At 47.2% G+C, this 15,445-nt stretch overlaps 1 protein-coding gene across 2 annotated transcripts in view; it reads left to right on the top strand.

Annotated features, from left to right (window-relative positions):
• Positions 1–15,445, top strand: part of Elapor1 (endosome-lysosome associated apoptosis and autophagy regulator 1) — a 99,836-nt gene that overhangs the window by 73,091 nt on the left and 11,300 nt on the right. For both annotated transcript variants that reach the window (XM_045138576.1, XM_004659048.2), the window contains exons 9-14: positions 2,868–3,045; positions 5,786–5,914; positions 7,112–7,202; positions 10,258–10,363; positions 10,797–10,934; positions 13,374–13,637. In XM_045138576.1, coding sequence (XP_044994511.1) covers positions 2,868–3,045; positions 5,786–5,914; positions 7,112–7,202; positions 10,258–10,363; positions 10,797–10,934; positions 13,374–13,637 — 906 coding nt within the window. The remainder of the gene's footprint in view (positions 1–2,867; positions 3,046–5,785; positions 5,915–7,111; positions 7,203–10,257; positions 10,364–10,796; positions 10,935–13,373; positions 13,638–15,445) is intronic.

The raw sequence follows: 15,445 nt of genomic DNA, 5'->3' as shown, positions 1-15,445 counted from the left end.
ATATTCTTGATGAACTGTCAGTATCTGTAGGCCAGAGCCTCTCGAGGAGATAGAATCATATCAGGTGTGGTAGCTCACACCTATAATCCCAGTGGAGGCAGGAGCTTGATCAGACTGAGTTACATAGCAAGACCCTGTCTTAACAAATGAAGGGGGAGCCAGGCATGGTGGCGCACACCTTTAATCCCAGCACTCAGGAGGCAGAGGTAGGAGAATCACTGTGAGTTTGAGGTCACCCTGAGACTCCATAGTGAGTTCCGGGAGAGCCTGAGCTAGAGTGAGACCCTACCTCAAAAAACCAAAAAAAAAAAAAAAACAAAAAAGTTAATAATAATAAATGAATAAAGGGAGGTAGGATTTGTGAATGTTGCTGTCAGCACTGGCAGACTGCTAGGCTGCTAGGATGCATGGATGTTTCATCGATGGCTTACGCCTCCATTTGCTCAGTAACCATGAGACAAGCCTGGTCCTTAGCAGAGGTCATTCTTCATAATCTCCCACACCAGCCTCTGCTCTCATGTGAGGTGAACATTCTGCTCTTTGACAGCAGCCAAGAAAAGAATGTCTGTTATTGTCCCTTGGACCTGAAACTCAGTGCTACAGTTCCTGGTGTTCCATGTGACCTTGTAAAATTATTTTCATTTCCTTGATCTTAAGTGACTCACCAATAATACAGGCTGGGTAGCGCATACCCACCCGCAACCCCAGCACTTGGGAGGTGGAGGCAAAAAAACATCTGGAGTTCAAAGCCAGATTCGGGTACATGCTGAATTTCGATCTAGTTTGGGCTACATGAGACCCTGTCTCAAAAAAAAGCAAAAAGGATAAACTGGGCCTGGTGGCACATGCCTTTAATCCAAGCACTAGGGAGACAGAGGTAGGAGGATCACTGTGAGTTTGAGGCCAACGGGAGGCTACATAGTGAATTCCAGGTCAGCCTGGGCTAGAGTGAGATCCTATCTTGAAAAACCAAATAAACAACAACAACAAAAGACAATTCATTAATCCTTTTTCTTTTTGCCCTACTAGACATAAAATTGACCATATTTAGCTGTTTTTCTTCCTCTCTGCCCCATTTTGCCCTCTCTTAGGCTCAGACCGAGGTCTTTCTGTTGCCTGGAGCCCAGATGTCTGCCCTTGCCAGGCCAGAGCTCGGGGGCCTCTAGGTGCTGGGGCCAGGCCGGCGCTGGGTTCTCACCACGCAGGGCCGCCTAAGCCTGGCTCAGAGGGTTTGCGCCTGCAGCAGAGCGCCCGACAGAGCCCCCTTTGTGCCTCCCGCCACGCTGGTTCTGCTCCGCCTGATGATTTCACTCTGTCCTCTAAATGGTTCTTTAAAAATCAAAGGACGGCTCAGGCCGGGTGCTGGTTGCCCCTGTGATCTTTGCTGGCTCCAGTGGTTTCTCATGTACCAGAATAGCCGGTCCTTTGAAGCCACTAAATGAGCTGCTCCAAAGAAAGCCAAGTCGGTGTTCCTGACTGGACCTCCTCTCCATGAGGCCCGCGGGAGATAGGCGGGCAAGATTAAGGCTGAGACACAAGCCTGGGGACCAAGTGTGGTGGTAGAAACCTGTAATTTTAGCACTCAGGTGGCTAAAGTAAGAGGAACTTAAGTTCAAGGTCAGATGTTGAATGTAGCAAGACCCTATCCTAATATATATATATAAAGTCTCTGGCCATTGTCTGTTCTTCACAGTGAGGATGGCTGAGCTAGGGGGAGGAAGAGCCCAATGAAGGCAGCCTAGGCCCCTTCTTATGACTACAACCTTGTCACGTCTTACCCTGAATGAAAGGGACAGAGCCTTACTTGGCAATCTTTTCACCTAGGTGGCATACAGCTCAGACCACAGCTCAGCGCCACCCGTTAGAGAACCGTTTTGTCTCTGGCTTGATCTGAGGGCTATGTGGGAAGAATGTAGCTGCCCACCTTGCCCTGACGCAGCAGGGGTCTCCTGAAGGTTACTCCACCATCTGTGCCTACTGCTTCCATCAGAGGATGGAGCTCACTTGGTAAAATGCTTGTCCAGCATGCACAAAGTCCTATGTTCAATCCTCAGCACTGCATAAACTGTGTGTGGTGGTGAACAAAAATCCATGTAGTGCGGGGCTGGAGAGATGGCTTAGCGGTTCAAGCCTTTGCTGCAAAGCCAAAGGATCCCGGTTCAATTCTCCAGGATCCACATAAGCCAGATGCACAAGGGGGCGCATGCATCTGGAATTCATTTGTAGTGGCTGGAGGCCCTGGTGTGCCCATTCTTCCTCTCTCTCTCCCTCTTTCTCTCTTTCAAATAAATAAATAAATAATATTTTTAAAAAGTAGTGCAAGTATATGGTGTTTGCAGCAGCAAGAGATCCTGGGACACCCATACACACACACACACACGCAAATAAGTAATTTTTAAAAGTACCAGGGAGCTGGGTGTGGTGGCACATATCTGTAGTCCTAGCATTCAAGAGGCTGAGGTTGGAGGATCGCTGTTGAGTTCCAGGCCACCCTGGGGCTATGGGGTAGTGAGTTCCCAGTCAGGCTGGGATAAAGTGAGACCCTGCCTCAAAAAAAAAAAAAATAATGACACAGCCGGGCGTGGTGGTGAACGTCTTTAATCCCAGCACTCAGGAGGCAGAGGCAGGAGGATCGCCGTGAGTTCAAGGCCACCCTGAGAATACAGAGTGAATTCCAGGTCGGCCTGGGCTAGAGTGAGACCCTACCTCAAAACAAAACAAAACAAAGCAAAGCAAAACAAAACAAACAAAAAACATGGGCTGGAGAGAGACGGCTTAGCTGTTAGGGCCCAAACTTCCTCTTCCTTGTCAGTCCAAAACGGGCTAAGTCCCACACATACTGAGCCCTGCTTAATCCATTTTTGCAGACGCAGCTCATGTACAAATGGGCCATGCCGAAAATCTGTGGCGAGGACCTTGAGGGGGCTGTGCAGCTGCCCGCTTCTGGTATGAAGACCCGCTGCCCACCCTGCAACCCAGGCTTCTTCAAGACGAGCAACAGCACCTGCGAGCCCTGCCCGTACGGCTCGTACTCCAACGGCTCTGGTAACCGCCCTGGGCCCCATTCCCCATGCCCGATCCACCATCACACGGCCATGCGGACACTCAGAGCAGCCAGCTGAATGCTCTCTGCCCATCCATAGGACACAGTGAAAAGCAGGCCATCTCTGAAGACCAAGTTCTGGAGAACAGAGGTCAGGGCTGCCTGTAGGACAGGGTCAGATTTAACATTTTTCCTGCCTTCCTCTTCATCGAAACTCCAGGTGTATCTCAGGCCTCAAGGGTCCCAATCTTCTCAACACAGGCTTCCAGTATGTGGCACAGATGCTGACCAAAAGGTTTAGGGAGCTGAGGTGACCAATTGAACTCAATCAGAGCCTGTAAACTATACCGCACCAAACAAGTGGGGAAACTGGGCATTGTGGCACACCCCTTTAATCCCAGCACTGGGGCGGGGGTGGGGGAGGGCAGAGGTAGGAGGATTGCCGTGAGTTCAAGGCCACCCTGAGAGTACATAGTAAATTGCAGGTCATGCTGAGCTAGAGTGAAACCCTACCTCGGAAAAAATAAAAAAGAAAGAAAGAAAGAAAGAAAGAAAGAAAGAAAGAAAGAAAGAAAGAAAGAAAGAAAGGAGGGAGGGAGAGAGACCGAAAGAAAGAAAGTAGAGTAGAATTTGTGTACCTGCTAATGTGAATGCATTTAAGTGATGGTAATGTGAAGTACACGGGGCGGGTTTAACAGAGACATCTAAGGGCTGGGGAGGTCGCTTACTGGTTAAAGCTCTTGCTGTGCCAAGCCTGCTGGCCAGAGCTTGAATCCTCAGCACCCATGTAAAACTGGATGCAAAGTGGTGTTGCAGAAATTCTCTGGAACGATCACTGCAATGCCAGTATGTGTGAAAGTGGAAGAGTTTATTGACCCGGGGGCCAAAGAGCTGGGATAACTCCCAAAAGCGGCCATGACACCCAAGCTGAGAATTTTATTTTCATTTTATACTTTTCATAGCTGAGGGGAGGCGTTAGCAACAAGTAGGGCATGGCAATTTGCATATCAGTCATTCCTGTAGTCAGGCTGCCCAAACCATGAACTCCCTTGTACTTTGTGTTAGCCTGAACTGTCCTTTCTTCCTCTTCCTCTTCTTCTTCTCCTCCTTCTTCTTTTTGGAGTAGGGTCTCACTCTGGTCCAGGCTGACCTGGATTTCATTATGTAGTCTCAGGCTGGCCTCAAAGTCACAGCGATCCTCCTACCTCTGCCTCCCGAGTGCTGGGATTAAAGGCGTGCGCCACCACGCCCGGCTGTCCTTTCTTCTTACCGCCCCTCTGGGCCCTTTCTCCATCGTTCCCTCTATGAGATTTTTTTCCATCTGCTGTTCAACTTTCAGCTTCATTTCCACTACAGTGGCACCCATCTGCGATCCCAAAGCACCTACGACAATGGGAGGTGGACTCAGGGGAAACCCAAACCAGAGAGAACCTGTCTCAGGCAAGGTGGAAGGAGCGGACGCACACCCAGATGTTGTCCTCTGACATCCACATGTGCGCTCTGTATGCATGCTTGTGCCCGTGTATACACACCCATCCCTCATTCACAGACCACACACACACACACACTGACTGCCTTGCTCGTGCCCGTGTATACACACATCCCTCATTCACAGAACACACACACACACTGCCTTGCTCATGCCCGTGTATACACACACATCCCTCATTCATAGAACACACACACACACACACACACACACTGACTGCCTTGCTCTTGCCCGTGTATACACACACATCCCTCATTCACAGAACACACACACACACTGACTGCCTTGCTTATGCCTGTGTATACACACACATCCCTCATTCACAGAACACACACACACACTGACTGCCTTGCTTATGCCTGTGTATACACACACATCCCTCATTCACAGAACACACACACACACACACACTGACATCCTTGCTTATGCCCGTGTATACACACACATCCCTCATTCACAGAACACACATACACACACTGACTGCCTTGCTCGTGCCCATGTATACACACACATCCCTCATTCACAGAACACACACACTCACACACACACGTCCTATTAATGTTTTTACTTCAAAACTTACATGTACCTTCTATTGTTTTGTGTTTATTAAATTTGTGTGTTTTTTTAATTTGTGTATGTCACACTTGCACATGCCACACACACATAATGCCACATCACACATACCCTACCACGTAAAAAACTTGTATTCAAATGAAGGCTCAGTATTCATACCTCAGGAGATATATTATGAGATATATTGGCATGTCTTTTAAAATATTTTATTTATTTATTTGCAAGCAAAGAGAGACAGAGAGAATGGGCATGCCAGGGTTTCTAGCTCCCACAAATGAGCTCCAGATGCACGTGTCACTTAGTGCCTCTGGCTTTTCGTGTGTACTGGGGAATTGAACTCGGTCATTAGATTTTGCAGGTAAGTGCCTTAATCACTGAGTTGTCTCTCCGGCCCTGTTGGCGTGTTTTTTAATTCATCTGTGTGTATATGTGCATGCACACATGCACCAGGTCCTCTTGTTGCTGGCTTTAGGTGGGTGTCTGGTGAATTGAACCCAGGCCGGCTTTGCAAGCTAGCGTCTTTAAGCACTGGGCAATTTCTCCAACCTCCTGGAATGTTGTTTCAATCTGTTTGACATATATATTTGTGTGACAACACCAGCCATTTCTCTCTTTGGCTGTCACTTGTCTGTGTGGCAGCTGTCTTTCCTGCTGAGAGACGTACCTTGTGGTTTCTGCAGATTGTACCCACTGCCCAGCTGGGACTGAGCCTGCCGTGGGATTTGAATACAAATGGTGGAACACGCTGCCTGAAAACATGGAAACTACTGTTCTCAGCGGGGTCAACTTTGAGTACAAGGGTCTGACAGGTGATGGCCTCTCCCCTTCCATGAGCTTATCATTCCCTGTACCCTCACAGATGTTCTTCCAAGCTCACATTTCTTCATAATACACTTACCAAGCCATCATTTTCTGGAAAGTTCCAATTCTATGTGCAGATATGCTAGAAAGTTTAGTTTTAGAAACAGAATGGAAATAGGAAAAACATTTGCAGGCTGGGCTTGGTGGCTCCTCATGCCTGTAAACCCAGCACTCAGGAGGCTGAGGCAGGAAGATTATGATGAGTTTAATACCAGCCTGGAGCTACATAGTGAATTTCAGAATAACTGAGTCTACAGTTTGAAGTCCTGTCTAAAAAAATAAGTTAATAAATAAATAAAGCCAAGTGTGATGGTGCACGCCTTTAATCCCAGCACTTGGGAAGCAGAGGTAGGAGGATTGCCACAAGTTCAAGGCCACCATTAGAGTACATAGTGAATTCCAGGTCAGCCTGGGCTACAGTGAGACTCTACCTCAAAAAAAATTAAAAATTAAAAAGAAAACCTTCGCATACCTGAAGTCTTGCCCTGAATGCTTCAGTCTGGCAAAGTAGCAGGGTAAGCCAAGTGTGGCAACTCACCCTTGCACTCTTAGCTGTTCAGTGTGAGACAGGAGGATTACTACAAGTTCAAGACCAGAACCTGGGTTTACAGAGTGAGACCTTGAGAGAGGTGGGGGGGGGGGGAGAGAGAGAGAGAGAGAGAGAGAGAGAATGGAGGAAGGAAGGAGAGAAGAGAAGGGAAGGAAAAAGAAACAGGCTGGGGATGTTGCTGAATTGATAGGGTGTTTGTCTCGCATGGGTGAAGCCCTGGGTCTGACCCCCAGTACCGCATAAACACGTGTGGTAGCATATTCCTGTTATCCCAGCACCCAGGAGGTGAAGGCCATAGATCAGTAGTTTGAGGCCATCCTCAGCTACATTGGGAGTTTGAGGCCAGCCTAAGATACATGAGACCCTCATGAAAAAGACAGAGAGAGAGAGAGAGAGAGAGAGGGAGGGAGGGAGGGAGAGATTGGGAGAAGAAAAAGGAGGAGGAAGAGAAGAAAATTAAAAAAAAGAAATAAAGAAAAGAAACATAGTTTCCGGGTATGCACCAAGGGTGAATATCTTGGACAGTGCCTCATCTCCCTGAGTGTTGCCAAGCACTCAAGGCTACAAGGCCATTAACTCTCTTCTCCTTCTCCAGGCTGGGAGGTGGCTGGTGACCACATTTATACGGCTGTCGGAGCTTCGGACAATGACTTCATGATTCTCACTCTGGTTGTGCCAGGATTCAGGTGAGGAATACCAAGCCAAGCGGAAGCCCAGGCCAGCTGGGCCACGTCTAGATCCCACACGCTTGGGAATGTGGTGCAGGAAGAGGGCTTCAGAGTTGAGTTTTACTTCCAGAATGGAGGGGAATCACAGTGCTGGGGGTTTGGCCGTGTTGACGCTAACACCTTTTCTTCGTTACTGTCTGTTATGGTTAATTTTGGTCGTTGTCATTTAGAATCACCTAGGAGATACAATTCTGGGCATGTCCGTGAGAACGTTTCCAGAGAGTTTTAGCTGAGTAGGGCAGACTCACCTTGAATGAGGGAGGTGTTATTCCGTGGGCTGGGATCCCAGGACTGAATGAAAAGGAAAGATCAAGTAGTGCACCAGCATTTACCTCTCTGTGCTTCCTCACTGAAAACATAACAGCTGCCTCGGGCCCCTGCTCCCACGCTTTCCCGCTACGTGGACCTCAAGCCGTGAGCCAAAATAAACCATTCTCCTCTAAGTTCCTTCTTGTCAGATATTTTGTCACAGCAAAGAGAAAGGTAACATTGCCCACACTGATTTACCATTTTCTCTCTTATATAGCTTCTTTCTTTCTTTCTCTTTTTATTAAGAAAATAATCCTCTGTTTTCATTTAATTTAATTAAATTAACTTATTTATTTGAGAGAGAGAGAGAGAGAGAGAGAGAGAGAGAGAGAGAGAGAGAGAGGGAAAGCAAGAGACAAAGGGAGAGAGAATGGGTGCTCCAGGGCATCTAGCCACTGCAAATGAACTCCAGACATATGCACCACCTTGTGCATCTGGTTTTACGTGGGTTCTGGGGAATCAAATCTGGGTCCTTTGGCTTTGTAGGCAAGCACTTTAACCACTAAGCAATCTTTCCAACCCCTTGACTGGCCACATGCTCCCTGAATACTTCCTCCTCGCCAGATCAGAGAGATTGTTAGAAACTTAAAAATAGAGCCAAGCTTGGTGTGGTGGGGCACGCCTTTAATCCCAGTACTCAGGAGACAGAGGTAGGAGGATCGCCATGAGTTCAAGGCCACCCTGAGACTCCATAGTGAATCCCAGGTCAGCCTGTGCTAAAATGAGACCCTACCTCAAAACAAAAAAAAAAAAATAGAGCCAGACATGCCCATACACAGTTCATCTTTATTTGAGGCAAGAAGACTGAGCAGGACTCTTTCCATTGTTTCATATCCCAAGATGATGGAGTATAACAACAATTTTTTTAACAGAGAAAGAAAGAGGCAGAGAGAGAGAGAGAGAGAGAGAGAAAGAGAATGGGTGTGCCAGGGCCTCTAGCCACTGCACAGGAACTCCAGACACATGTGCCACCTTGTGCATTTGGTTCTGGGGAGTGAAATCTGGGTCTTTTAGCATTGCAGGCAAGTGCCTTAACTGCTAAGCCATCTCTCCAGCCTGAATTTGCTACTTTAAAAGACAACAACTCTAGACTGTGTGGTATAGTGGGAAAAGCAATGGGAAGAAGACAGGGCACCAGAACTGTGGCATATAGTGACTTTGAGGACTTGGGAAGGCACCTTTACCCCTGTAGGCCTTAGGCTCTCTCTGTGATACAAGACTCAGATAAATTGTGAGGATTCTCCACCCACTGGCTGGCACAACTGTGGAGTAAAGAGCCCCTCAGAATCCAAGTCAATGCAGTGGTGCAAAGAAACCATAATAGCCGGGTGTGGTGGCCCACACCTGTAATCCCAGCACTCAGGAGGCAGAGGTAGAGGATTGCAGTGAGTTCGAGGCCACCCCGAGACTAGCCTGGGCTAAAGCAAGACCCTACCTCAAAAAACCAAAACCAACCAAACAAAAAGACTGTAATAGATTTCCAAAAGCCAGAGCGAGCTCTCTTGCCCATGAGTGACTTAAAGATGGAGAACCACTGAACATACTCCCCTGTTGCCAATTTGACTTCTCCATCCCTCCTTGGAAGCCTCTGCTTTCCATCCCTGGGATGGTGCTTAACCAATGGTAGTCATTCAAAAGGATTAGTTTTCCTTTCCTTAACCTACATCACTTAGAATGGACCACATAGATCCTGTGTTTGCAAGATGAGGAAACTTTGCCAGTTGTATGTAAGCCTGTAATTCCAGTGCTCAGGTTGTTGAAGCAGGAGGATCATGAGTTCCAGAGCAGCCTGGCACTGTCTTTGGAAAAAAATTTTAAAAAAGCAAACTTTAGGCCCATTGCCTAGCATGGACAAGGCCTTGGGTTCAATCCCTAGTGCCATGTAAAACTAGGTTTGGTGGCACACACCTGTAATCCTAGCACTTAGGAGGTAGAGGAAGGAGGATCATGAGTTGGAGGTCAAGTTGGAGAGATCGCTCGATGGTTAAGGTTAAGCCTGCATAGCCTGACAACCCAGGTCCTATTTCCCAGTCCTCATCTGGAGTCAGATGCATAAAGTGGCTCATGTGTCTGGAGTATGTTTGCAGTGGCTAAAGGGCCCTGGTGCACCCATTCTCTCTGTCTCTCTTCTCTCTCTGCTTGTAAATAAATAAATAAATAATATTTTAAGCCAGGCACCTTTAATCCCAGCACTCGGGAAGCAGAGGTAGGAAGATTGCTGTGAGTTCAAGGCCACCCTGAGACTACATTGTGAATTCCAGGTCAGCCTAGGCTACACTGAGACCCTACCTGGAAAAAAAAATTTTTTTTTTTAAGTTCAAGGTCATGTCTAGCTACATAGGGAGATCAAAGCTGGCCTAGGCTATATGTGATTCTTTTTCAAAACAAATAAACCAAATTATACTTTTTAGCTTGCAAATTTGATTACTACTGTTAGCCTTCAGTTGCTGTAACAAAATGCCTGAGGTAATCAACTAAAAAGGTAAATGATTTAATTTGGCTCACAGTTTCAGAGGTTGTGGTTCATGATTGGTTCAGCCTACTGCTTTGGTCCTGTGGTGGGATAGCTAATCATGGCAGAGAGCATGTGGTGATACAGTCTGTTCAAGAGCAAAAAGGGGCTGGAGAGATGGCTTAGCAGCTAAGGCACTGTTCATAAACACAGCCTGGCCTCTGCGCTGACCCTCACTTTCTGCCTCCACAGACCTCCGCAGTCAGTTGCAGCAGACACAGAGAACAAAGAAGTGGCCAGGATCACATTTGTCTTCGAGACCATCTGTTCTGTGAACTGTGAGCTCTACTTCATGGTGGTAGGTTTTTCTCTCTTTGCGGTTGTGGGACTTTGGTAGGCGGCTTGGCCTCACCTGCCCCAGTGGTGAGTCGACACCCACTCATAGTGATTCTGCAGAGGATGAGCCCTCAGGGACCACCAGGGACTCCTCGGTTTTTAACATGGGTCTGACCACTGTGATAGCCACCATGCCTTCCTCTATTTATTATTTGTTTATTTATGGGGGGGCAGAGAATGGGCGCACCAGGACCTCTGGTCACTGCAAACAAATCCAGACTCATGCACCACCTTGTGCATCTGACTTTACATGTGTTCTGGAGAGGCGAACCTGGATCCTTAGGCTTTGCAGGCAAGCATCTTAACCACTAAGTCATCTCTCCAGTCCATAAATATTTTATGTATTTATTTGTTTGTTTGTTTAATGCCTTCCTCATTGTCTGTCCTGGGTGCAGGGCATGAATTCTAAGACCAACACTCCTGTGGAGACCTGGAAAGGTTCCAAAGGCAAACAGTCCTATACCTACACCATTGAGGAGAATGCCACTGTGAGCTTCACCTGGGCCTTCCAGAGGACCACGCTTCACGAGACGGTGAGCCCTCCCCTTCTGATGCAAGCTCCTAGAAGTGACCTTGTGGGTCCAGGAGTTCATCCAGGAAGTATGGGTCCACAATCCAAGGGCTAGGGGAATCTTCAAGAATGGAACAAAATACCTCTGAGGTTGTTTAGCCTTGTCCAAATGACTTCTAGGAAAGATGAGGCTGTGCTCCTTCAATCATCCCTCCCTCCTTCCAGTGGAGTCTGACTTCTGGCTATTTTTAATAATAACAATAACTCTGATGGCTGTCTTTTCTATTATTTTCTTTCTCTCCCTCCTTACTTTCTCCATTTATCCATTTTTTTCTTCTGAGAGGGTCTTATTATGTAGCTCAGGCTAACCTGGAATTTATGATCTTCCTGCCTCAGACTCCCAAGCACTAAAATTACAAGTGTGTATCACCATACCCAGTCTAGCTTTCTTTTTTTTTTGTTTATTTTTATTTATTTATTTGACAGCGACAGACAGAGAGAAGAAGAGGCAGAGAGAGAGAAAGAGAGAGAATGGGCGTGCCAGGGCATCTAGCCTCTGCAAACAAACTCCAGATGCATGTGCCCCTTTGTGCATCTGGCTAACGTGGGACCTGGGGAACCGAGCCTCGAACCGGGGTCCTTAGGCTTCACAGGCAAGCGCATAACCGCTAAGCCATCTCTCCAGCCCTTTCTTTTTTTCTTTTCTTTTCTTTTTAATGTTTTAGGGGCTGGAGAGATTGCTTAGTGGTTAAGGTGCTTGACTGCAAAGCCTGAGGACCAAGTTCTACTCCTCAGGTTCCACATAAGCCAGGTGTACAAGGTGACACAAGTGTGCAAGGTTGCACATGCACACAAAGTGGCGCTTAGTTCTAGAGCTCAGTTACAGCAGCTGGAGACCCTGGCATACCAATTCTCTCTCCTGTTATTACTCCCATTCTCTCTCATAAAAAATGAGGGGGCAGGGGCTGGAGGGATGGCTTAGCGGTTAAGGCACTTGCCTGCAAAGCCAAAAGACCCAGGTTCGATTTCCCCAGGACCCACATTAGCCAGATGCACAAGGGGGCGCACGCGTCTGGAGTTTGTTTGCAGTGGCTGGAAGCCCTGGCGCGCCCATTATCTCTCGCTCCCTCTCCTTCTTTCTCTGTCAAATAAATAAAAAATAAAGTATTAAAAAAAAGAAGGGGCAAGCTGGGTGTGGTGGTGCATGCCTCTAATCCCAGCACTCAGGAGGCAGAGGCAGGAGGATCGCTGTGATTTTGAGGCCACCCTGAGACTACATAGTGAATTCCAGGTTAGCCTGGGTAGAGCAAAACCCTACCTCAAAAAAGGGGGGCGGGGCGGGCGTGGTGGCGCATGCCTTTAATCCCAGCACTTGAGAGGCAGAGGTAGGAGGATCGCTGTGAGTTCGAGGCCACCCTGAGACTCCATAGTGAATTCCAGGTCAGTCTGGGCCACAGTGAGACCCTACCTCGAAAAACAAAAACAAAACAAAACAAAAAAAGGGGGGGGACACAGTCTTTTGGGCTTGCCTCAAAATTTTTTTAATTTTTATTTATTAAGAAGAGAGATAATGGGTGCATCAGGGCCTCTAGCCCCTGCAAATGAGCTCCAGACGTATGTGCCACCATGTCCATCTGGCTTATATGGGTCCTGGGGAATCAAACCTGGGTCCTGAAGCTTCATAGGCAAGCACCTTAACTGCTAACTCATCTCTCAAGCTTTGTTTTCTTACCTCAAAGAAATACAAAGAAATATTGCAGAAAACAAGAGAACAGAAATAAACAAAAACAAGAAATAAAATCGGGCTGGAGAGATTGCTTAGCGGTTAAGCACTTGTCTGTGAAGCCTAATGACCTCAGTTTGAGGCTCGATTCCCCAGGACCCACATAAGCCAGATGCACAAGGTGGTGTATGCGTCTGGAGTTCATTTGCAGTGGCTGGAGGCCCTGGTACACCCCTTCTGTCTCTATCTGCCTCTTTCTCTCTCTGTCTTCCTGTCACTCTCAAATAAATAAATAAAAATAAAACAAAAAAAGAAAGAAGGAAGGAAGGAAGGAAGGAAAATCAACCTGGGCTAAAATGGATCAGTTTTATTTACAAGGGACACTGGTTTTTTTTTTTTTTTTTCAAAGTAGGGTCTCACTCTAGTTCAGGTTGGCTTGGAATTCACTCCGTAGTCTCAGGGTGGTCTCGAACTCCTGGCAATCTTTCTACCTCTGCTTCCCAAGTGCTGAGATTAAAGGCATGCGCCACCACACCCAGCTGAGACACTGCTCTTTTTAAAATTGAATCTATTGTTTACTTTTATTCTGTTTAGCTAGCATCCAAAGAGCCACCATAAAATGAGTAAAGCAAGAAGGAAGCTTCTGAGAGTTTTCTCCACTACCACGGGGTAAAGCGTTGTGAAGTTCTTTTCTACTTTCATGGTTACCGCTGTCTCTTGCGTCTCCCTTGTTTCTAGGGAAGAAAGTACACCAGTGACGTTGCCAAGATCTACTCCATCAACGTCACCAATGTCATGGGCGGAGTGGCCTCCTACTGCCGTCCCTGCGCCCTGGAAGCGTCCGACACGGGCTCCTCCTGTACCTCGTGTCCTGCTGGATATTACATTGATCGAAGTTCCGGGACCTGCCACTCCTGCCCCACGAACACCATCCTGAAAGCCCACCAGCCTTATGGCGCCCAGGCTTGTGTGTCTTGCGGTCCAGGAACCAAGAACAACAAGGTGCCAGCAGTGTGCCGCATCCTTACCTTGACCTTGTGGTTGGATGGCCTCAGAGGACGCTGGGTCCTAGATGCAACTCTTGAAGGGCTGATACCCTCCTGATCCCCCCTAGCATGCTCCCAGGTTGTAGCAGAGGGTACCATCCACTGTGGGTGCTGAGTTCTTAGTGATGGGGCCTGGTTCCCTGAGTCATAGGCAAGTCTTGTCTTCCGCTGATGGATGGGTAAAGGAGATTGATGATCTTATGGTCTAGAAGGAAAGGAATTATGGTGTCTATAACTCAAATTCTGCCTCGAGCCAGGTGTGGTGGCACACACCTTTAATTCCAGCACTGAGAAGGCAGAGATAGGAGGATCACTGTGAGTTTGAGGCCAGCCTGCGACTACATAGTGAATTTCAGGTCAGCCTGGGCTAGAGTGACACCCACCTCAAAAAAAAAAAAAAAAAAAAAGAAGAAGAAGAAGAAAGAAAAGAAAAAGAATAGCAAATTAAAAAATATAAACATTGTCAGGCATGGTGGCTGCTCATGCCTTTAATCCACCCTGAGCTACAGGGTGAGTTTCAGGCCATCCTGGGTTATAGTGAGACCCTGCTTCAAAAAAAAAACACACCAAAAAAAAAACCCCAAAACTGCCAGGCAGAGTTGAACACGCCTTTAATCCCAACACTCAAGAGGCAGAGTTAGCAGGATCACTGTGAGCTCAAGGCCACCCCAAGACTACATAGTGAATTCCAGATCTGATCAACATGGGCTAGAGTGAGACCCTACCCTAAAAAAAAAAAAAAAAAAAAAAAAAAAGGCAATTGTCTGCAAAGTCTAAGGCCCCAGGTTTGATTCCCCAGGACCCACGTAAGCCAGATGCACAAGGTGGCACTTGAGCCTGGAGTTTGTGCGCAGTGGCTAGAGGCCCATTCTCTCTCCCAGAACACCCTACAACCAATCAAATAAACAAACAAAAAGTACATATGAGTAAAAGCTCTGAGATATTCGTTACTTAGACACTTCCACTTGCAAATCTTTTTGTGTTGTACTGATTACAACCAGATAGGCATACGTTTATCTATAATATTTTATGTTTTTAAAAATTTATTTCTTCATTTGAGAGGCAAAATGAGTGCACCAGGGCCTCTTCTAGATGTGTGGGCCACATCGTATATCTGGCTTTATATGGGTAAGGGGGAATCAAACCCAGGCCTGCAGACTTGGCAAGCAGGTGCCTTTAACCACTGAGCAACCTCCCCAGCTCTGCTTTTCCTTTTTTAAGATAGAGTCGCATGTAGCCCACGCTGGCCTCAAACTCAGTATGTAGTGCTGGGATTGTATTATGTGCCACCATGCCTAGTGTTTGTGGCACTGGGAATCAAACTCAGGGCCTTGTGCATGTTGGGCAGGTGCTCTACCCATTGAGCAACATCTCTAGCCCCTAACTTTTTTTTTTTTTTTTTTGAGATAGGGTCTCATATGGTCCAGGTTGACCTTGAACTGGCCATGTAGCTAAAGGTGACCTTAAACTCCTGATCCTCCTGTTTCCACCTCCCAAGTGCTAGGATTACAGGTGGCTTATGCCACCAAAATCTGCAAGACATTATTTGCGTACTCTGCAAATGTCACTCTATTTAGCTGCAAAATGTGTGTAATTAATGATTCTTACAGATCTCTGACGAAAAAGGTACCCTGAACATTTTCTATAACCTTCTTCCCCTGCTGCTGTGGAAGGGAATACCAATGTGTAGGGCTGCTCCTGAATGGGGGCACTAAGAGCAAGGCACAGGAAACAAGCCCCTTTCAGAGTTCCATTTCCCTGGGC

This window comes from Jaculus jaculus, chromosome 19 (genome assembly GCF_020740685.1).
Source record: "Jaculus jaculus isolate mJacJac1 chromosome 19, mJacJac1.mat.Y.cur, whole genome shotgun sequence".
NCBI lineage: Eukaryota > Metazoa > Chordata > Mammalia > Rodentia > Dipodidae > Jaculus > Jaculus jaculus.
The sequence above is the reverse complement of the archived record's forward strand: the minus strand, read 5'-3'. Positions and strand labels throughout refer to the sequence as shown.